The sequence below is a fragment of the Manis pentadactyla genome, chromosome 4 (assembly GCF_030020395.1).
Source record: "Manis pentadactyla isolate mManPen7 chromosome 4, mManPen7.hap1, whole genome shotgun sequence".
NCBI classification, from domain to species: Eukaryota; Metazoa; Chordata; class Mammalia; order Pholidota; family Manidae; genus Manis; species Manis pentadactyla.
In genome coordinates, this window is record NC_080022.1 from 35,010,234 (window position 1) to 35,032,313 (window position 22,080).

At 49.1% G+C, this 22,080-nt stretch overlaps 2 protein-coding genes across 15 annotated transcripts in view; one reads left to right on the forward strand and one right to left on the reverse strand.

The window, feature by feature from the left end:
• Window positions 1-512: 512 nt before the first annotated feature.
• On the reverse strand, window positions 513-17,819 carry TMEM53 (transmembrane protein 53). Of its 7 annotated transcripts, none has more exons than XM_036893154.2 (4): window positions 17,559-17,687; window positions 14,511-14,680; window positions 5,994-6,115; window positions 513-1,511 (listed from the first exon to the last, which is right to left on the reverse strand). In XM_036893154.2, the coding sequence occupies exons 2-4, from the start codon at window positions 14,587-14,589 to the stop codon at window positions 858-860; spliced, it is 855 nt and encodes a 284-aa protein (XP_036749049.1). In that variant the 5' UTR covers window positions 14,590-14,680; window positions 17,559-17,687; the 3' UTR covers window positions 513-857. The 7 variants fall into 7 exon arrangements, with proteins under 7 accessions (XP_036749049.1, XP_057356123.1, XP_057356120.1 ...); XM_057500140.1 differs by lacking the exons at window positions 14,511-14,680; window positions 17,559-17,687 and adding exons at window positions 3,867-3,996; window positions 4,120-4,184; XM_057500137.1 differs by lacking the exon at window positions 14,511-14,680 and having other exon boundaries at window positions 17,559-17,733.
• Window positions 17,820-17,842: 23 nt separating this feature from the next.
• ARMH1 (armadillo like helical domain containing 1) overlaps window positions 17,843-22,080 on the forward strand; it is a 54,626-nt gene continuing 50,388 nt past the window's right edge. For 7 of the 8 annotated variants that reach the window (XM_057500133.1, XM_036893150.2, XM_057500135.1 and 4 more), the window contains exon 1: window positions 17,843-17,937. The gene's annotated coding sequence lies outside the window, so the exon portion shown is untranslated. The remainder of the gene's footprint in view (window positions 17,938-22,080) is intronic. The other variant, XM_036893151.2, reaches the window with a different exon arrangement.

Sequence of the window (22,080 nt, forward strand, 5' to 3'; positions counted from 1 at the left end):
GAACACCTACTGTGTACCAGCATTGTGCAGCAGTAACTTGGAGAATGATAAACAATACAAAACACTAAGGCTGAAGCCACCTCCCCTGCCTAGAGAGGATCCAACTGGGTCTCAAGGAGATGGAGTTTGTTGTTTTGGCTAAATAGCCCTTGCCCTGGTTCTGGTCTTCAGGGCTCCTGCCTGTTTGTGCCACTATCTTCCTGCCCTCTGCTCCATCTGCCCATCACACACACACCTGGCAACACTCCTGGATGCAGCGGCTTCCTGGCAAAGTGTGGTGCACCTGGACACCTCTGCATCCTCAGCTCCCCATCTGGCTTCTGCCTCAGACTCCCTGGCAGTGAGGTCAGAGAAGCCTCTGAGTAACTGCTAAGTGGGACCCATGGGGGTGGTGCTTCACACTGTGGGGCTTTGCCCTTCTGGGGCCTTGGAACAGAGATCACAAGCCCTGCACCAGCCTGACCCCACTTTCTGGCACCTCTCCACAAAACTCACCTTCCTTTTAAGGAATCAAAGCTCAACTCTGGGCTCATCGTCAACCTCCCCCAGCCTATTAACCCCATGCAGCCTAGTATCACAGGAATCAGCAGCCTAGCTGTTCCACTTGTCCAAACCCAACTGCTTCAAGGCTCCCGCACAGACATGCCCAAGCACTCCTGCCCCCTAGGATCCTGGGATAAGCAGACCACCACAGTCCCAGCACAGTGGCCCATGAGAACTCTCTACTGGGGGACCACAAAGTCCCAAAGGGCCATAGGGAGTTGAATCAGAGGAGGACCCCGCCCACGGATGTAGGTTGTGGAAAGGGGTTAGGCATTTCTTTCTGGAGCAGAGGTGAGGTGGGTGGGGCAAGGACCTCAGCAATGGACACAACTGTGCATGAAGTTGATACAGAGGCTCGTGTAGTAAGTAGGATAGTCACGGAGGTGGCTGACATGTGCAGATGACACGAAGTCCACAGAACGCACCAGGACCCGGCGTGCCAGGCGTGCCTCCACCATGCGCTCCACATCCCTGGCCAAGACCACCTCATCAGCCCTGGAGTAGAGGTAGAGCTCAGGCCAGCAGGAGGCTGCATCAAGCAGCCGATTGTAGAAGTGGGTGTGGAAAAGGGCGGTGAGTGGAGCAAGCAGGACGTGGAACAGAACTGCCACCAGGGCGAAGGCCACCAGAAGCAGCAGACGCAGCACAGCAGGCCGATGCTCCAGGATGGCTGCCAGGGCTCGCAGAGCTCCCACCAGGTTACTGTCGCCAGGCCCGCTGTCAAATATGGTGCCTACCACATGCAGGTGACAGAAGCGCTGATGGGTCTGCAGGAGCTCCAGCACGTATCGGTACAGCATGGCTCCAGCGTTACTGAAGACATGGAAGAGCAGGGGCTCCTTCTCAACCTCATAATCAAAGAGTAGCTCAAGTAGCTTCTGGGCCAAAACACGAAGTGAAGGGATGCCCAGGGACTCGGAGAAGAAGATCATGTGCCAGGGCGCTGTGTATCGAATCACGATGCAGCCCTGGGGAGAGGAGAGAGGCCTGGTCGGTCCTCAGGGGAGGGGTGAGAGAGGGGGTACAGGTTCAGGTCACAGCAGCTCCAACTTGCAGAGGCCGAAGTCCAACAGTGCTCCAGGCCCTGCTGCAGCCTGGGTGCCCGCTCACCACTCACAGACACGGGTGCCTTCCAGAGTGGAAGGCACCTGCAAGACCCATTTTTGGAATAATGCTAGCCCAGCCACTCAGCCTGGGATGGTAGGTGAGGCCAGATGTCTCGCTTTGGAGACATCCAGGCTGACCAGAAGGAGGTCCCCTCCCTGTCTCCCAGCCCCCACCTTGTACCCTCATCTGCTCTGTTCTGGCACATTTACAGCCTGCTATAGTGACTCTGCTCTGCACTGTCTATCTCCCAGGCACACAGAGGTAACCCAGTAAGACCCAGCACCCAAGACACAGCCTGCAGGCTCCAGGCTTGACCACCAGAGGCCACTCGTGAGCCAGGCCTGCCTCCTGTCGATCTCTGGCTACTGCCACCTTCCCAAAGGTTCCTGAGAGCAGAGTCTGTACTCCAGGGCTCGGCATTCAAATCTGGTTCCAAGGCCTAGGATCACTCTTCCCATTCGCTCTGAAATTCCAAATACAGTAAATACTGTTGTTCTCAAATTCTCAAATCTGAGCCACTCTCTCAACTAAGCATCTCAATGCCTGAGCCAAGGATGCCTCAAAGTCTCTAGACAGATCCCCTTCTAGGCCAGTTAGAAAAGGCAGCCAAAGCTACCTGCTTGAGTCCTAATCCCTACCATTAACCTGTTCCAGAGAAAAAGGTCTCTTTGTCAAGAGAATCTGGAGTCAGACAGGTCTGGATTGGGTCTGATTCCTGGCACCACTTATTACCAGTAGATGGAGGGCAATTTACTGCATCTTTCTGAGCCTGTGTCTCCACCTGTAAATTGGGATAACATCCATCTCATAGGGTTATGATGAAAATTAAATGAAAAAATGTATCTCAAGTGCCCAAAACAGCACCTGGTACAAAATAAACTCTCAACTAATAGTAGCAGTAATACTGGCAGTAGAAGTAGTAACAAGGAGGAAATTATCTGTGCGCAGGACTTGAATGACCCATAGCTCAACAGGATGACCCATAGCTCAGCTGAAGTAACCCTGCCATCAGCCCCCTGAATGTGTCCCCACTATGACTCCAATCTGACATCTGCCCAAACTCCTCCTGGTACTGCTTTCACCTAGACCCCAGCAAGCAAGCACCCCTCCCGATACTCTGCAGAGGGATCACTGATGCCACCCTGCCCCGCAGCTCCGCAAAATTTCAGCAAGTGGACTGTAATGGGGTTTGTGGGGGGGACTTGGTGAAGGGGAGAGCCTAGTAAACATAATGTTCTTCATGTAATTGTAGATTAATGATAACAAAAATAAAAAGGTTATGGGGTTGTGAAACCAAATAATATTGTATATAAACTTTATTTCAATAAAAAATGTTAAAAAAAATTTCAGCAAGTGCTCTGTGAATGGGATGTGAAATATCTTCCCACCCAACCCAGTCCTCACATACAATTGCACACAAATGCAAAAACATTCCCACATCTCATCTTCACACACACTCAACTCCCAAGACTAACCAAGCTCCCCACCTCACATCCCACAGATGCAAACACGCAAGTACCCACTACCCCACCTGTGAGTGCACAAAAATGCCTGGCCACCAGAGCACCCACAAACACACCCACCTCTGGTGGGTGCAGCCCCATCCGCTGCACCAGCAGGAGCGCATGGACGCTCCTCCCCAGGAGCGCACACCTGTGAGAACCACCTGTCAGTGCAGATGTAAGCTCAGCGGTTCCTGTGCGATGCCTGTGAGTACTGCGTGCCTCACCCCACTCACCCCACGTCACCCATGAGCGCACACACTCCCTGCGAAGGGCACACACACACACACCCTCCCTGCACCACAGGTCTGGGCCTCACTGGAGGTTTCCGAAGTATCTGGCTGCCACCTCCCTGATCAAGTGCTACTAGAAGTCCCTGCACCAGAGCCCTGCGGTCTTGCCACGTGTCAGATCTCCGTCTCCTCTCTCCCCTGAAGCCAACTATTCCCTATCTCCACACATGGCATGGCCCCAGGACAAGGCCCTGCTCTATCAGTTCTGGCCTCCCTCTCCTATATTTTCAATCTCTTCCTGTCTCTAGATTCCTTCTCAAACTCATAAAAATTTTCTTAACAGCCTCTGCCTCTACACCATGTTCCCCTCTCACGTTCTCCCACTCTCTCTTCACCTGCCTAGACCCATTTTGACACCTCTCCACCCTGTCCCCTCCCACTGACTCCACTCTGATGAGCATGCTGCTCCTGTCACGGTCACCTGCATTCTCCCCACTGTCAGATCCCGATGGCTTCCTGTCATCCCCATCATACTTTCCTTCCAGCAGCATCCAGGATCATGCATTCCGAGACCCAGGCTCTTCAGTAAGTCAGCATCATGAAAATTGGGACTGTTGTAGATTTAAATAAAAGAGGCTTATAAGGAACAAAATAGCTAGATGCAGTGGGTGATAATGGACTGAATCCTGGTTTGGGCAAGCCCCTAACGGACACTTTGGGGACAATTAGAGAACCTGAATATGGACCAGAATCCAGATGAGATGAAAACTTGTTAACATGGGAAGGTGGAGTCCATGACCTGGGAGAAAGCAGGATACAAAATAGTCTATTCAGTAGATCTCATTTAGGTGAAGGAAGGACACACAAAAAAGCCGAAAGGATATACACCACTGTGGAAATAGAGGTAACCTCTAGGTGACAGAAGTGCTATTTCTGTTTTCTTTTAAATAGTACAACATTAGGAGGTTGGGGTTGGAACACTTTTCCCCACACCCATCCTGTCCTCCTGAGCAGAAGGTAAAGCGCCGGCTCCCTCTGCCGACCACCCCTCCACCAGCCTGGCCTCTTCAAGTCCCGGGCCTTCCCTGGGATCACACACCCTCACTTTCTCCGCAGACCTTCTGCCGCCGTGACATCCTTCCTCTGGCTGCATTTCCCAGAGACTGTCTTCCTGCAGGTTCTGCCACACTCGGGGGTTTCCTTGTTACCCCCTGGGCACGCCTCCTCTTCTCGAATGGCCCTCTTCGTCTTCTGCTCCCGTAAGTGTGGGCATCTCTTTAGGCCCTCTCCTCCTTGCCCTCTACACACTTCCTGGGGAATCCCATCCACTCCAGGGCCTATGGCTTCTCTTCCAGTGTTCCTTGTCTCAAAAACCAACCCCTGCCACCCAGGAACTGCCAAAGCCAGAACCCTGGCATTTCCCTGGGCCCACCCCCATCTCTCACTAAGCTGCCATCCTGTCTGCTAACAAGCTCCTCGGATCCAACCACTTCCTTCCCCCAGCCTGGTGGTGGGTCCTGGCCCCTCCCATCTTCTCCACACTCTGCAGGAAGGGGCTTTCAGAAGCACAAATCTAACACCATATCCCTGCTTAAAGCCCCTGGGGGCCTTCCTTAGCCTCATCTCTTGACACTTGCCCTTTCTTTTATTCTCTGTCCTAGACATGCTCATTGATTCCTATTCTTCCACCTGCCCTCAAGGACCTTAGTCTAATGGTGAAGCCAGATAAATAAGCCTAGCATGGCAAGTGAAATTCATAATTAGCTGAAACTACCTGCAGACTAAGGCAACGCCAGAGGACTTGGTTGGGGGAAGTCCTCAAGCCCAGAAGAATTTTCCCCCCACCCTTCCCCCATTGCAGGGCCCCCTTCCACCTCAGGCACAGTGCAGACCTGGGTTAGAGGAGGGAGGCGGAGGCAGGGGACAGGAGAGTTCCACTCTCCTCAGGCCAGGGCTTCCAGTTAGCAGCTGGAGCTGGCTGTCTCCCTGCTTTGGGACAGGGCTGAGACAGAGGCCGAAGATGTGAAAGGTGCTTCCAAACATATAACCATGTCCTGCTAAGACTCTCCAACTACCACAATCTCTATGTCCAATGGTTGGTGTGGCCTAAGAAGCAGCAAGAAATCTCAAGCCTGAACCTCTTTTCCAAGAGGCTTTTCTAGTCTTGGAATGCAAAGGTGCCATGGTCAACCGCAAGACAGAAACTCCCCTGGTCAGAAAAGGAGAAACTCCTGGAGCACAGACTATGCTCAGCACACCCCGCACAGGCTCCTGCTGCCAGACAGGCAGCATCCAGCCAACAGAGACTTGAGGTCTGGACTGACCCACAGATGGGAGCACCTGGGCTGCCCACTGTGAGGTTTGCAGATGAAGGAAGGGGAAGCTGGTGAGGGGCCTGAAGCAGACAGAGCCATAGAGCTGGCAGCAAAGGGGGGATCATCCTGCCAAAGTCTCCATGACCCCAGTGTCTTCCTCACAGGCCATTTCCAGGCCTGCCACATTGGTGGTCAGCCTTCGCTGCAGCCCAGAGATGAAGGCAGCCAAGACTCAGAGCGCCCTGCCCAGCAAGGCCCCTGCATGCCAGGCGTGGCATGCCTGTGGTACTCACCCTTTTGTGGTAGATGGCGCTGTACTTGGCAAGGTTCTTGTCCGTGCAGCCACCCCAGCCCAAGAGAATCACCAGAGGCTGTCGAGTCCCTGCCTCCTTCCCATCTTGGCTGGTGCCATTCTCTGAAACACAGACATGGTGGGACTGTCAGCACCAGAGCTGGGATGCAAGGTGGGGGTGGCAGGCCATTCCCAAGCCAGCACCACTCCGGCTGCGGTCAGGAAGGGAACCAAGAGGGGGGTGCCAGGCCCAGGCATCCTGCCAGCTCTGTGCCTCAGGTTTCTCCAGGGCTCCTTCCTCTGTCCTCCTGCTTCAATGGCTTTTAGGCCTCTCAGGAGGCACTGCAGAGTCACTGGAAAAACCCATATGAGGGCACCTTTGGTAACTCAAAGACATAGGCCAGGTGAAAAAAATGAGTATTTTCTCCATGCAACTTCACCTTCTAACCCAGGGGTCAGCAAACTACAAGCCATGGGCCAAATCCAGCCTATGGTCTGCTTCGTATGACCTGTGAGCTAAAAATAAAAATGGTTTTTACATTTTTACATGGTTTTAAAATATCAGAAGAAGAAGAGTATTTTGTGACACATGAAAAAAATACGAAATTTTAATTTGGGTGTCCACAAATAAAATGTTATTGTGATGCAGCCACGTTCATTCATTTACTAAAATAGCAATTGAGTAGTTGCAACAGAGACCATATGGTTCACAAGCTTAAAATAGTTATTAACCCTTTAGAGAAAAAGTTTGCCAATCCCTGTTCCAATTCCACAAGCATATGGAAGAAGAGGGTCTTAAAAGGATGGATGGAGAGGCAGTGTAAGCAGGGTGTGGAGCACACTGACCCTGAGGGCCCATACCAAACCCACCCCGTCCTGCCAGAGAATCACAACCAATGTTTATTGAGGTTTAACCCTCAAACAACACGATGAGGAATTATTATTACAGATGAGGAAAACTGAGGCACAGAAGGGTTAAGTTTCTTGCCTAAGGTCACACAGGAAGTATAGAGCTGGGAATTTGGCCTCTGCTCCCCACCTAAGCCACTAGTGACCTTCTGTGCAGCCAGCCCTGTCCACAGTTAGAAGCATGTCTCCTTCAGTGATGTTGCCGAGGCACAAGCCAACTGCCTCCTACATGGCTGCTTCTGAAGAGGCCTCTCCACAATCTTGTTGGTCAGACCTCATCTCATTTCCCCTGCCAAGAGAGTACCCACCCCGCTCAGGGAGCCTTCTGAGCAGACTGTCTGTTACTAGTTTATCTGCCCTCCCAAAAGGGCTGGGCTGTACCCTTGCAAGGATCAAGCCACTTGGCGGTGCTCAGCTGCCACCCTGAGATTTACGGATGCCAGTGGTGACCTGGCAACTGTAAATTTCAAGGCTAGTTAAGAGGATGGTAAATATAAATCACTAACCTTTGGACAAAAGGAAGACAACAATTTCCTGTGGAAATTAATGTGATTGAAAAGTTCAATGTTCCTGCTCTCCAGCAGTGGTGACTCTGGCCTTTGGAGATTAACTGCCCACCCCTGCGGGATCCCAGGCTGGGTTGCAGCTCAGCCTGGAGCAGGAGCTGCCAGCACCTCAGTCCCGTGCTGATGCCTGCCAGCCCTCCCAGGCTCCGCGATGCTGGCCTCAGCCTCTGACAAGGGAGACGGTCCCATGGTTCTGAGGCCACTCCAAATACTCTCACCACCTTTCTTCACCTGGTGTCCCCCTGTCCTCTGCCAGGGCAGCTCTTGGCCTGCACTGGCCTTTCGGGTAGAGAAGCCGTATCTGGGCCTCACTAGGGCCCCAGCCCTGCTTTGCTGGGGATGACTACCCATGAGGCTCAGGTTGCGGCAGCCTCATGGGGTGATTACCAGCTACCGTTTGGATCTGCCTTTGAATCTCTTAGATCCAACCGCTGGATTTCTGAGACCTGCCCCAGAGAGGCTCCCTTACCTCTGCAGCAGTCTGAGCAGAGGCTCCCCTCACCAGCCTCTGGGGTGGGGGGCCACTCCATGTGCCTCCATCAAGCACCACCAAGGTGCTTTGGGTTCTACTTCAAATACAGAGAAAGCAGCCAAGGGAGGCCACATCCCCTGGTGGCTGCCCAAAGGTAAGGCCAGCCCCAACCATCAGTGATGGTGCATTCCCAGCCGGGAAGGTTCGAACAGCTTGCTGGATCCCTGATCTGCCCTTCCTCTCATGGCTAGAATTTACTACTCCATTTGCTCCACCACCGGCTGTACTGGCACCCTTGGCTTGGCGAACTCCTGTAGGAACGACTCTTCCCCAGACATGCACCTCCATGAAGAAACTCTCAGAATACAGACACTCTGAACACACTGCCTGCTCCCAGAGACCCAGTTTTCCATGTTTCTAAAGGAAGGGAATCAGCCCCCGCTCCCCATCCTAACTAAGCCACTTGAGACTTGTGCCACCAGCCCCATGTCTCTTTCAGTGATGTGCCAAGGCACAAGCCAGCTGCCTCCTCCATGGCTGCTTTTCAAGAGGCCTTCCTGCAATCTTGTTAGTCAGATCTCATCTCATTTCCCCTGCCACTGACTCCACTCCCGCCAGGCCCTTCTCAGCCTGGCATCCCCCCATCCTCTGCCAGGGCAGTTCCTGGCCTGCCCTGGCCTTTCTGGTATAAAGGCCATTCCACTCCTGCTAAGCATTCAAGGCTGCCCCCTAAGCCATGGGCACACTTCCTATCCGTGGGCATCTCCCACTCCTGCACATTCTCCCAGTGCCCTGCTCCCTAGGCCCATTCCTAACGTGGGACCTTAGTTATGGCCTCCTCCCACTGGAGCCATGCTGCTCCTTGAAGTGCTCTAATCCAGAAAAGACCAAGGTGCTCTGGGAACATGACTGAGAAAATAATGGTGACAGAGAAAGGCCTCCCGAAGGAAGATACATTTGCTCTGCTGGGCATGAAGGACCAGTAGGGGCATGCCAGGTGGAGAATGGGCATGAATGGGGGCTGCCAAAACTGGGGCTGGGGCTTGATCCTTCAGGGCCTTCCAGCCATGCTTAGGAGTTGGGATTTTATTCCATAGCAGTGGAGGGCAAATGAAGACTCTGGAATTGGAAGAGTGGTGTGATCCCGTCTGTACTGATTAATGACTTGAACAATTATTCACTTAATGTCTGTCTCTCCCCTTAGTCAGTAGGCTCTGTGAAGGGAGGAACTGGGTCTTCCAGGTTTCTCTCCATTCAGGAGCTCAGCAGAAACAGGCTGAATGAATGAATGCAGGTTTGCAAAGTGAAGGATGGATCCAAGGAGAAAGAGCTGGCATTCTTCTTGTTACTCATTGCCCTTTCCAGGTAGCAAAAGTAATTGCCATGGCTATTGTTATTTATTACCATGTCTGGATCGTGATTCCTCCACCCTCTATAAAAACCTCTGCTCCTTTTATACTCATTCAGCTGTCCAGACCACCCACTCCCCTCTGCCTGCTGATACCCCATGCCTCTGGCCACTGCTCCTCAGGCACCAAACACTCTGGCTCAGCTCCCCTCCCGTGCTCCAAGACTTACCATGACCCCACGCAGGCAATCCAATCTACCTTGTTCCTAAACCTCAGTAACCTCTCTGGATCCCACATATCATTCCGGCTCCTACCTCCCCCCTTTCCCAACAGCAAGAAAAACTGTAACAATAACAGCAAAAAGAACATTATATAACAGGCAATATTCTAAGAACTTTATACATCAACTCATTTAATCTTCACAATAATCCTATGAACAAGGTAGTTATTCTTCTCATTTTACATGAAAAAGTAAGCCACAGAGATAGTAAATAACTTGCTCAAGGTTATACAACCAATAAGGAGTGAAGCTGGAATCCAAGTGCAAATGGCCTAGAGACTAGCTTGTAACAGCTATTCCAGCTGAGTAACAAAACCCAAGCACCGAGTCTTCTAAATTTCTATCACCTCAGCTCCAAACCTGTACATGGCTGCCTCTGCACATCAACAGATCCAGTGCTGACTTCTTCCATCTGCTCCTCCTCAAGGCCTGGCTAACCCAGCCAGAACCTCATACACTGCTTCTTTGGGTTCTAGGACATACCGGGTTTTGGCGGGGGAGGGGCTGGAGAGGGCATTACGGGGGCTTTCTGGAAGTGAATGATGAGCTGACTCAGCCAGTGGAGTGGGTCATCCTAGAAAAAAACTACATCCTAGAAGTAGCTACTATTGTTAGCTATTGCCCCCATTTAACAAATAAGAAAACTAAAACACAGAGAGGGGAAGTCCCTTTCCCCAAGAACACGCAGCCAAGAAGCAAGAAAACCAATGTCCGTCTCTCTGGACCACCATACCACCCTGCCTCCCCCCCCAGCCCAGCATGCAGGTGCTCTGTGTTTATGCTTTGCTAATGCCCACTCCACAGGCTAAGTCAGCTCATCATTCACTTCCAGAAAGCCCCCGTAATGCCCTCCCCAGCCCCTTTCCCCCCACAAAAAAAAACCCCTCAAATAACCAGACTGAGTTAGATGCCCCTCCTCTGTATTGTCATAGCAACCGCCATCACCATGCCACTATGCTCATCACATTGAAACTGAAAGTGTCCATTAGGTACAGGTAGGAGGCTACTGCCACATGCAGGGCATGAGATGACAAAGGCCTGAACCAGAGCACTAGGAGACAGGTAGAAAGAGGAAGGGAAATGACAGGAAGAAGAGTCACTATAGCTTTGGAACATGTATCAAAAGTCTCAAAAACATGCAATCTTTGACTTAGTAATTCCACTTTTAACAAAGAAAAAATGTTTAATCATATGGAAATATTTAATAATATACTAACAGGTAATAGACATAAATGCAAGAGCTAAAACTACAGAACTCCTAGAAGAAAACACAGGGGTAAATCTTTGTGGCCTTGGATTAAGCAGTGGATTCTTGGACATGACAAAAAGTAGAAGGAATAAAAGAAAAAAACAGATAAATTAGGGCTTCACCAAAATTAAAAACTATGTACTTCAAAGGACACCATCAAAAAAGTAAAAAAAAGTCCCTCTCTCTGGGGGCAGCCATTTTCTCTTTCAGATAATAAAATCTCTCGCATGGGCCCATGTCTCCTGAGTCGTTCTGGGGTAAGGAGGGTCGCGGCAAGATACCCTTTCATTGGTGCTGTGACTTCAGATGAGGTTCTCCCATTGACTTTGCTCTTCCTCCAGGAATCTGTGCTGCTTTGGGAACCCTCACTGCCCGATCCTCGTCCAGGGGCTCACCGTCCATTTCCCCGGTCACTCGTCTTCTCACCCAACACCAGCCTCAATCTGTTACTCCTCTAGGGCTATCAAGGCCAATAACGAAACCAGCTAGATGCCATCGCGAATCATCTCAGGATGCCCGCCCTTCCCCAACTCTACAGCAATGGCCTTGCTGACCCCAGAATCTGTGCCCCTTCCAGCAGGAAGTAGCTAGAGAATGAGATTCTACACCCAGTTCCCCAGAGGCCCAATTAAGAAAAGGAAAAGATGGGAATGAAGGCAAATTCTGGCTTGCTAAGACCCCCACCCCTTAAGATCCAATCACCAACGCAGAACACATCATACCCCTACTCTTTAAAAATGTGCTTCCTCACCCACGAGCTGCCGCTCCCTCTCTCTGGGGGCAGCCATTTTCTCTTTCAGATAATAAAATCTCTTGCATGGGAAAAAAAAGTAAAAAAAAGCCAACCCACAGAATGGGAGAGAATATTTGTAAACCATATATCCGGTAAGGGGCTTGTATCCAGGATATATAAAAACTCTTACAATTCAACAATAAAAAGACAAATAACCCAATTTTAAAATGGGCAAAGGATTTAAATAGACATTTCTCCAAAGAAAATATATGAATGGCCAATAAGCACATGAAAAGATGCTCAACATCACAGTCATTAGGGAAATGAAAATCAAAACCACAGTGAGATACCGCTTTATAGCCACCTGGATGGCAATAATCAAAAAGTCAAATGACAGCAAACGATGATAAGTATGTGGAGAAATCAGAACCTTCATATACTGCTGGGGAGAATGTAAAAAGGTACAGCCACTGTGAAAAGGGTTTGGCGGTTCCTCAAAGAAATTAAGCATTGTGTTACCATATGACCCAGCACTTCCACTCCTAGGTACATACCCAAGAGAAGTGAAACCATATGTCCACACACAAACCTGTACACAAATGTTCATATTATTATTATGAAACATTACTTGTAATAACCAAAATAGAAATGATCCAAATGCATATGCCCTGTAAATGGATAAACAAAATACAGTATATGAAATACTATTTGGTCATAAAAAGGAATGAAGTACTGACACATGCTACAACATGGATGAACCTTGAGAACATATGCTAAATGAAAGAAGCGAGCCACAAAAGACCATATATTATATGATTCCATTTAGATGAAATGTCCAGAATAGGTAAATCCATAGGACAGAAAATAGATCAGTGGTTGCCAGGAGGTAGAGGGAGGGGAGAATGGGGAGTGACCACTAATGGGTATAGGGTTTCTTTTGAGATGATGAAAATGTTCTGGAATTAGTGGTAATGGTTGCATAATTCCGTGGACATACTGAAGACCAATGATCTGTACAATTTAAAAGGGTGAATTTTATGGTATATGAATACCTCAATAATGCTACTATTTTTTAAACTAACAGTAATACATTAAACTGAAAATGCAAGCTGAAAAGCAGTATGTACAAAACACATACATATATATACATACACACACGTTTATGCACAGAAAAAATACATCAAATGTTAATAGCAATATTTCTAGGACTAGAGGCAATTGTTTTTCATGATATTTTTTACCTATCTTCTACAATCAATATGAATCGCTTTTACAATGAGAATTAAGATGTTATTTTTTTAAAAGGGGGTGGGGAGGTGTGTCCAGCAGAGTCAAAAGCAGTAGATAAATCAAAGAGGTCGTGGATGCCCAGAAGTCCCTTGGCAAGGTGGAAGTACTCTTTTCAACCTGGTACTTCTTGAGCACCCCCATAAACAATTTAATCTCATGGACTCCTTGTCTTCTAGAATTTCTCAACAAAACAACACTGACACCAATAATATTAAGAGTTACAGATATGTATATGTCAGCTCAAGTCATAAAACTAATGCATAAATTAGACTGTGTACGTCCCACGGGCATATGGAGAAGACAATGGAAAGGGCTTGTCTGTGGCACAATACATGCTTTTTATCTGTAAGCTGGAATCAAAATACAAAGAGCATACGTTTTCTTTTTAAATGTGAAGAATAAAAGGATCCTCACTTTACTCCCCAGAAATATTTTTCTAGAGTCTCACAGTTCCTAAAATAAACTGAATTACTTTATTTTAAAATGACTTTTTTTTTTAACTTGTTGAAATAACAGCATAGGAGAGCAGCACAGTATCTAAGATATGTATAAAACTGTATCTGGGTTCAAATCTCTGGTTCTGCCGGTACTATGAAACAAATCCTTGAGCAGATTCTCTAAGCTTCAATTTTCTTATCTGTGAAATGGGGATAATAATACAGAGGATTAAATAAGCCAATGACTGTAGAGAGCTTACCATGGCACAAAGTAAGTTCAATAAACCAAAGTTGTTATTAATACTTCATGAGGAATGCATGCTCACTGCAGAAAAGGGGAAAATGAATATCTCATAAAACTGGAATTAGATTGTTTTGTAATCTTTCTTCCATTTAGCAATATATTGTGAACATCTCTCCCTGTCAGTTTATATATTTCTACACCATTCCTTTTAGTGGCTGTAGAGCAGCTACAGAAATTTCATAATTTATGGTGACCCATCTCCCATTATTGGACATGGTGTTGTTTCCAATTTTTTGCTGTCATAAAAATACTTCAATGGACACCTTTTCTTCGTGCATGTCCTTACTTATTTCCTAGAAATGGAAAACTGTATCCAAGCAACATTTCCTAATGGCAACTGAAATCCGCATGCACAAGTGGCTCCCCAGCAGAAATGTGATGACCTGGGGCACAATACTTCACCTCCCCCCAACTTCTGTTCCTCACCTGCAAAACAGGATAAGGGTCCTCCCTACTTCGCCAGGTGGTCATGAGAGGGGGTCCTGCCACACTTGGCATGTAAGAAGGGCTTGGTCGGAATGGGCAACAGGGTAGTGCAACAGAAACCCCAGAGACCTCAGAGAAAGGAGGCCCGTAAAGGGTCCATCAGGTCTGGATCTCAAATCCAGGGCTGAGCACAGTACCTGGCACAGAGCAGACAAATTAGAAAGGGTTTTTATTAATGCATGAAAGAAGAGATCATGATTCAAAAATAAATGAAATGCCTCTGTTTTTTTTTAAAAGTGCCTTTGGGGGTCCCCATAGTCAAGGAGAGGATCAAGGCTCAACTCACTTTTCCCCTGGACCTCTGAAGTCTCAAGTGTGACAGCTCTTGAGGTTTTCATCTCATCCCCCTGCTCCTAAAAGCATGTCATAGCCTCCTGCAAGGGCCTTGCTCCCTTGGGCCACTCTCCTTCCTCCCCAGAGCCTTTATTTCTGCACTTACCCACCTGTCCCTCCTCCTGAAGCTTTAGGTCCAGCTTGGGCCACTCTTCTCCAGGAAGCTGCCCTGACACTGTAGCCCACCATGGTGGTCCAGACCACTCTGGGCTGTTTCCCAGATGCCAGTGAAAGCTCCCTGAGGGTTAAGATGCTGTGTATACTTCTGTGGCCCAGGCCACTGCTTACCAAAAGAGAAAGCTCACAGTAAAGCCTGGGTTCACAATAAACCTATCACTTCCCCTCTCTGTGAGCCCCAGAAGGTCCTCTTTGTACTCTAAGAGCAAGCCCCTTGTCCCAGACCAATCAGTTCTGTGAATCAATCGTTCCTGGAAATGTCTACTGAACATGAGAGCAATATGGTGCCTTTAAGAAGGCCTGCTGGCAAACAGCAAAGGCCCTGGAGCAGGACCCGGCTGACCATTCCCTGGCTGCGCGGAGGGGTAGCACAGCCAGGGCCTGGAATGTCAGAGCAGCTCTGGCTGGGGCCCACGGTGCTGCCCACTGACTTCATTCAGCTCACTTGGCACCTCACCCTTGCCAGGCCCTGGCAACAGTGAGCAAAGCCATCAAAAGCACTACAAGGACAGGGGTTCTGCTGCAAGAGCCCTGAAAACAGAACCTTCCCCAAGGAAATTAAATGGGAGCAAGATATTAAGAGGGGGAGGTGATCACTGGGCAGAGCAGAGTAGGTGGGTTGAGGGGAGATTTCAGGTCCAGGGATCAGCTTGAGCAAAGGACCAGGCCAACTACCCTGGCATGGGCTTCCACAGATTCTAGCTGGTGGGATTCCTGGCAGAAGGATCCTGGGCTGAACAGCCTGGATCCTGGAAGACCCCAGATCTGCAGCTTCCTCCCAGCTAACTGATGGGCCAGCAATAACTGCTCACCTGTCAGCTCACAGCAGTGCTGGGTTCTGTAGTTCTGATGTTCAAATATGGGGGGAAAGCAATTCCAGAAACCAAGTATCACTGCCCTACACACCTCTCCACCATTAAACAGCAAGTGCAAGAGAAGAGACAAGCTTCTTCAAAGTTGTCACCCGGAGAAGCCATATCCTCCTGAAGGGGAGCTCTCTGCAAATGGAAAGCAAATGAACTCAGGGGATCACAGTTTTGTCACCTCCTTCTGAGGGGTCCCACAACCTCTAGCTCAGCTCTGGGGTATGCATTTTGAGAGGGAAACTGCATAATGAACTAAAGCCAGTCCAGAGGAGCAATCAGGAGGAGGAGGTTATCAGAAGGACATCACATCAGAGGACAGACAGCTAAAGGCCTGAGAGGTATTTTTCTTGGAGAAGAGAGATTTGAGGAAGGCATGAAACCATCCTCTTGAAGAGGAAGAGAGACTACCTTGCCCCATGTTGTACCCACCATGATCTTGAGGCCCTGCAGTTACATATCACCGTGAAACCACCTGCTTATAAACCACCACCACTCCCCAAAGCCACAGCTCCCTGGAGCCTGTGCATGAGTCATTTCTGAGGCACTGGCAACTAACAGGTGGCCAGGACACGGCTGAACTGAAAGCAGAAATGGCAGGAAGTCCTATTGTGGCTCAAGAAAGGGAAGTACTTTCTAACAATCCCAGCTGCCTTCAATAGGCCAGGATGTTTGGAGGAGGCATCCTGTCAGAGAAGGGTCTGGTAGCAACAGAATGCCCTCATGCCAGTAGAAGGATGCAGAACAAAATGGTCCCCTGAGATTTCTTCCAATTCCAGGACCTACCTTCCTCAGTGAAGGGAGCCACAAGCAGAGGAAATGCACCCACAACATACCAGGCACAAACATCAAGTCACTATCTTGCTGACCCTCACAATCCCAGACAGAAGGCCCTATTATATTTCCCATTTTACAGAGGAGGAATCTGAGACTCAGAGAGGCTTAATAACTTGCCAGAGTCATAGAACCAGTAGACGTGGAGCTGAAATGCAAACCAAGACCAGCAGTCTGCCCACCTGGGCTGCGGGAGAACTTCTGCCCCACTGGCCACACAGAAGACAGCTCCAGCTCTTGGCCGCTGAAGGTCTCCAAAGGCAACAATATTAACTGGCTTCATCTCCTGTCGATGGCAAAACTTTTCAAAAGCATTTTTACATCTCTAAGTCCAATAGCCCTAAGCCAAAAGATCCAGCACTAGGGAAATACAGCTGGTCTAGAACGATCTGTTCTGTGGGAGCCTACGGGCTGCCCTCCCCTCTTAACCCCAACCAAGGAACATAAGATGCTATGGGAGAGACCTGGGAAGGCTCTCCCGAAGGAGGCAACATCCGAGCTAAGCCTTAAATGATAAACCAGACAAGCCAGGGGGCAGTGTGGGGCCACAGAGGGGAAAGGGTATTCCAGACACAGGAAAACAACAGGAGCAAAGGCAGAGAAGCAAGGTGTGGAGAATCACAGCATTTTGGATGCCAGAACATAAAACTGAAACTGAACAGCGGAAGGACATAGTAATCAAAGAGATAAACAGGGGCTTATAAATTATGGATAATTTTGAATGCCACGTTAAGGAATCTGGGCTTGATTTATCCTAAGGGCAATAAGAAGCCACTGAAATAAAAAAATAAAATAAAATAAGGAGCCACTTGAGGGTTTAAGCAAAGTGTGGTAAGATCAAACCTCTGCATTAGGAAGATCGCTTGCAGCAAGCAACCTGAGAGGCGGAGCTGGGGCAGTGTGACGGGAGGCATAAAGGTGATGGGGGTAAGGTGATGGGGAGTAATGCAGGGGAGAGACATGCTGGGCTCAGGCTGCTGTGTTATTCAAGGATCCTCTATCATAATTCCAAAACCGAGCCAAACTTCCCATTCCCTGAACCCCCACCAATCCTACGCACACTGCCAACTGCGCTGGGGAAGCAGCAAGGGAGCGAGGGTCGGACAAAGCGCGCGCTCGGGGCGGGACCTATAAGGGGGCGGGGCTCTCAGGGCCCGACGTAGTATGGGACCTGCGAGACCCTTGAGGGGGCGGGGCCGAGAGGGGCGGAACCACAGCTGCGTTTGCGACCCACAGACTCGTTAAGTCACCTTCCCACGGCTGGACCCAACCCCCGTTCCATACCCTGGCTCCGGCAGAGCTGATCCGGGATCTCGATGGTGTAATCCAGTTCAGCCGAGGCCATGGTGAAGGTGCCGGCCCTCGGCACAGACCTCCGCCGGAACTCCTGCTCGCGCGCCCGCGCCTCTCCCGGCGCCTCCTGGGCACCGCCCAGTCACCACCCCAGCGCTGCCCTATCCCTGAGCCGCGCTCCGTGACCTCTGGCCCTAGCAACCACCGAGCCTCTCGGGCCTCTCGCAGCACCCCACTAGCGGGGGCCCTAGCAACTGTGCCCCGCCCCACTCTGGCCCTGACCCGCATCCATTGGCTGACTCGCTTAATCTAGGTCAGGTATTGGTCAGCTGGCACGCCGTTCAGAAAGAGTCCCCACCCTCCTGTGTAGGTAAGAGGGTCTGAGAGTAGCGGTGTTCTGGCAATGGGGAGGGTACTTCTTCCCAACCGCCGCTTATCCAAACGGTTGGACTGCAGTGCCCTTTGATTACGTCTAACTACCGCTACCAGCCGCTCCTCCGAGGGCTGGAGGTAGAAAACCGTATGAAACGGCTTTAGGGGGTCGTGTCAGCCCATCCACCCAGGAAGTCGAGGCACTTCCTGACTGGTGGGGAGAGCGGGAAGCAGAGGGTGGTGGTGTCTTCAAGGGAAGACTTTGGAGACGGCCCTGTTCGTGAAAGGGGCTAGAGAGCACGGTTTTGTTGCATTTATCCATGCATTTAACATTTACTGAGCACCTATTATGTAAGTGGACTATAGTGAGGGTTAAGCTTCTGGCCCAGATTTCCACAAGCCTTAAAAGGAGAGGGAGAGAAACTGCATGATCCAGCTCCAATTCTATGCGAGGAATAAATACTGCAGAAGAGTAGGCCCTAAGGATTTTAGAAGCGCAGAAAGTGTTGAAGGAGCATTTATGGCAGTGGGGATGGCTCTTGAGCGGGACCAAGAAAAGCTTGTGGAGATATGGAGAGAAAAGAAGTCTTTGCAGGAGCTCAAAGAGGGTAAACTGAGTGGTGAATGTCAGAAATTAAGAGTATCTGGCCAGAGGAGATACTAATGGGGGAGTAACCTTGAAGAACAGTTAGGCCCAGATCCCGGAGGGTCTTTCGTGCCAAGCTCAGCTTTGAGCTTATAGGTTGATCTTAACAGATGGTAAAAATTCTCCAATGCACTTTACAGTGAGCACAAGAGCTTAGACTTTATCCTCAGGACAGTGGGGAGTCATTGCAGGGCTTTAAAGCAAAGGAGTAACAATCAGATTTGTTTAGAAAGATCAATGCAGAGAATGGGTTGCAGATTGGGAGGAGGAAGACCAATCAGGAAGCTTCAGTAACAGGGAAGGATTATTGTGGCCCGAACAATAGAGAGGTAATAGGAATGAAGAGGAAGGGGGTGGATTCCTGAGACGCTTAGAACTAAAAAGAACTGAACTTGGTGCCTGGTGGTGCAAGGAGGAGAAATGAAGGATGACTTTTAAATTCCTGGCTTGACAAACAGAAAGAAGAGGAAGCAGGGTTTTAGGAGAGGGTAAGTTCTGGGGCCTGGTGAGTGTGAGGTGCCAGTGGGACATGCAAGTGGAGGTGTTCAGGAGTTGCATATGCGTGACTGGCCTTTGTAAGATAAGTCTAAACTGGCATTAAAAGTGTGGTAGTCTGTAGTGCCTTACAGTTGGCAGCCACACCACTGGGCTGATTCGTTGGGCTTCCCAGAGAGTATATGTAATGTACGAAGAGAAGAGGGCGTCAGAGCCCTGAGAACCACTCATGTCAGAGGGTCTGGCAAAGGACAATGAACCTGCAAAGGTAATTGAGTTGAAGTGCCCAGAATGGTAAGATAATCAGTCATAGAATGTGGTGTTTCAGAAGCCAAGGGAAGGAAGTTTCGAAGGCTGACTAATCACATAAAATAAGGTCTAAAAAACACCACTGGATTTAGAAACGAGGATGTCGGTGACCTTTGCAAGTGCAGTTTCAGTGAAGTGATGGGAGCAGAAGTCAAATTACAGCAAGCTGAGAACTGAGTGGGAAGGGGAGGAAGTGAGGACTGCATGTACAGGACACTTTCAAGAAGTTGGCTCTTTAGGAGAAAAAAGAGAAAGCAGTAGGTAGGAGACAGGTTTTTATTTAGATGGGAGAAATGCTGTTGGCATTGATCCCCTAAAGAAAAAATAAAATTATAGAGAAAAAGAAACAGCCTCAAAAAAAAAAAAAGTAACATGTCAGGGGATCCAAAGCATTTGTGGAGAAATTCACTTGGAAAGGTAGGGGGAACATTTGCAATGTGACAAATAGGAAGCATGTGAGATCAGTACATTCATAGGTTTGATGGCAAGAAGTTGAAGGAATTCTTTTTTTGTTTGTTTTGGGAGTGCAAATATCCACATTTTTCTAAACTTATTTTTGTATTGAAGTGCATACAATGCACAAATCTTAGTGTACAACTCAATGAATTTTGAGATGTGCCTACACTCATAACCATCACTCAGGAGGGAATTCTAGTTTGATGATTTCTATTTCCTCTGTGAAATGGGGACATGATGTTAGCCAGAGAGAGTGGGATTGGACATGCCAAATTGGAGAAGAGCAGAGAAAGACTGAAATAACTGCAATGGAAAATGGGCAGCATACCAATTTCTGGGCAGTTATGAGGCCTGTTGAGGTTGGTGACTATAGGTTTGTAGCAATAGCAGTCTGCATGGTTGTGTGATGGGTATATTTCCCCCAACAATATTCAGCCATCAAATGGTGGGTGCAGAGAGGTTAGTTGAACTGATCCAGGTTTGGGTTTTATCAGGCTGATGAAATGGAAGGGCAAAGGACAAGGAAGTTGAGAATCCTGGCAAAAAGTTGAGATGATGGGTCTTAGACCCTAAACTATATAGGAAAGTATAAAGGTGTTATGGGCAGGGGGTCCCCATGAAGTCAGAGAACCATATCTTGGAGAGAGCTGAATGAGAGAGTTGTGATCAGCAAGTGGAGTAATGAAGCTTGAGTAGTTCCAGGTGATGCTTAGGTCTGGGGTGTGGCTATGAGAGTGCATGGCTGAAGTAGAGTCCAGAAAAGACACCCAAGATGTTGACATGGCCATTGAAATGCCTCTGGATTATGGCAGGACTAGAGGGAAAGGGGAAGAGAATGTTGTGAGCTAGATATCAAAGTCCTTGATGAATAAAGTAGGTTTTCTGGTATCTGTAGATGTCAACATGAGGAGTAAAGGTCAGCACACAGCTGAATGGCATGACCCTCAAAGTAGCAAGGATTTTCCCAAAATGAGATGGAATAAGGAACTAGGTTGGGCTCTCCTGAGGATACACCAACTCCCCTCCCAACTCTGAGCTCCTTGGGGTGTAAGGGTGTATGCAGCCCCCACCAGGGAGGGCTTGCAGAAGTGGTGCTCCAGGGTGGAGACAGCTTTCAGGCAGTTGGAGGTAGACAGAGCAATGGTGGGGAAGCTATGGATGGGGGAGACTGCTGTCAGAAACAAAAACTTTTGGGAACAGAATAAGAAGGTTGGGAAGGTGTGGGGAAAATTGAAGTTCCTATGGCCAGGATCCTCACCTGAACTTAAACTACTTGATGATGTAACTGGCCTACTGCTAGGCTAATGCCTCCACATCCGTAGGCAATGAGCTGTTATTTACTGAGTCACTATATAAAGAGCTTCTGCCCAGTTCTCTGGGTGGAGGCCGAGGCAGAGGAGTACAGACCTGCCGACTGTTGGATGCAGATGTAATTCCAGTGCTCCACCTATCGCCAGGAGAGCAGGGAAATAAACCCTTTTACCCCAAGAACATTCCATTGTCATTTCTCAGTCTCACTGAATCAGTAGTGAGCTTGCCGGGGGCTGAAACCCATTCGCAAGATAGAAGGTAAAGAAGGGTAGGAAATCAGGTCAAGGAAAATGAAGCATTGAGCAATGAAGGGATGAGGAGAATGTGAGTAGAGAAATTATGGTTGACCTCGAGTTACATTTTGTGGGGAGAGCATGAGAGTAGGTCTGGGGAGTGGAGTAGGGGGCAGAAGTGAGTCTGGTGAGAGGAAAAGTGGGGTGTGTTGGTAGAGAATGAGGGTAGATCTGGGGAGAGAATTAAGGCGGGATTTTGACAAGAAGGAGATGGGGAAAAGATGGTCTATGGGGAGAAGATGGAAGGGAAGGCGACTCTGAGGAAAAGATGGGACAGATGGAGTCTGTAGGCAAGGAGTCTGTAAAAAGGGTTTGAGTGGGAAGCAGAAGGAAGGGGGTCTGTGGGAAGGAAGTGACGAACTGTAGAGCATATGCCCTGAGGTAGAAGTAAAGGTGAGGACACCCTCTTTGGCCAGGCCTGAGGTTTGGAAGGAGAAAATGTCTCTCTCTCTGCCTCTCTGTCTCTGTTCTCTCTCCTTTCCTCCCTCTCTCTGAATGGGCAGCTGAGAGTGAGGAATCAGGATGGGAACCAAGAAGGCCTCTGTCCCGTTCCTGCAGGTGGAGCCTGCAGGAACAGGAGAGAGACATTGATGGCCTTGTTGTCTCTGAGGCTGTGTGGGGACAGTGAGCC

Coding starts and splice junctions, on each gene's coding strand:
- TMEM53 (XM_036893154.2), bottom strand. CDS start 14,589: ATGGTGGGCTACAGTGTCAGGGCAGCTTCCTGGAGAAGAGTGGCCCAA. Junction 6,116..14,510: donor AGCTTCAGGAGGAGGGACAG/GTGGGTAAGTGC, acceptor TCTGTGTTTCAG/AGAATGGCACCAGCCAAGAT. Junction 1,512..5,993: donor GCGCCATCTACCACAAAAGG/GTGAGTACCACA, acceptor TCCTCTCCCCAG/GGCTGCATCGTGATTCGATA.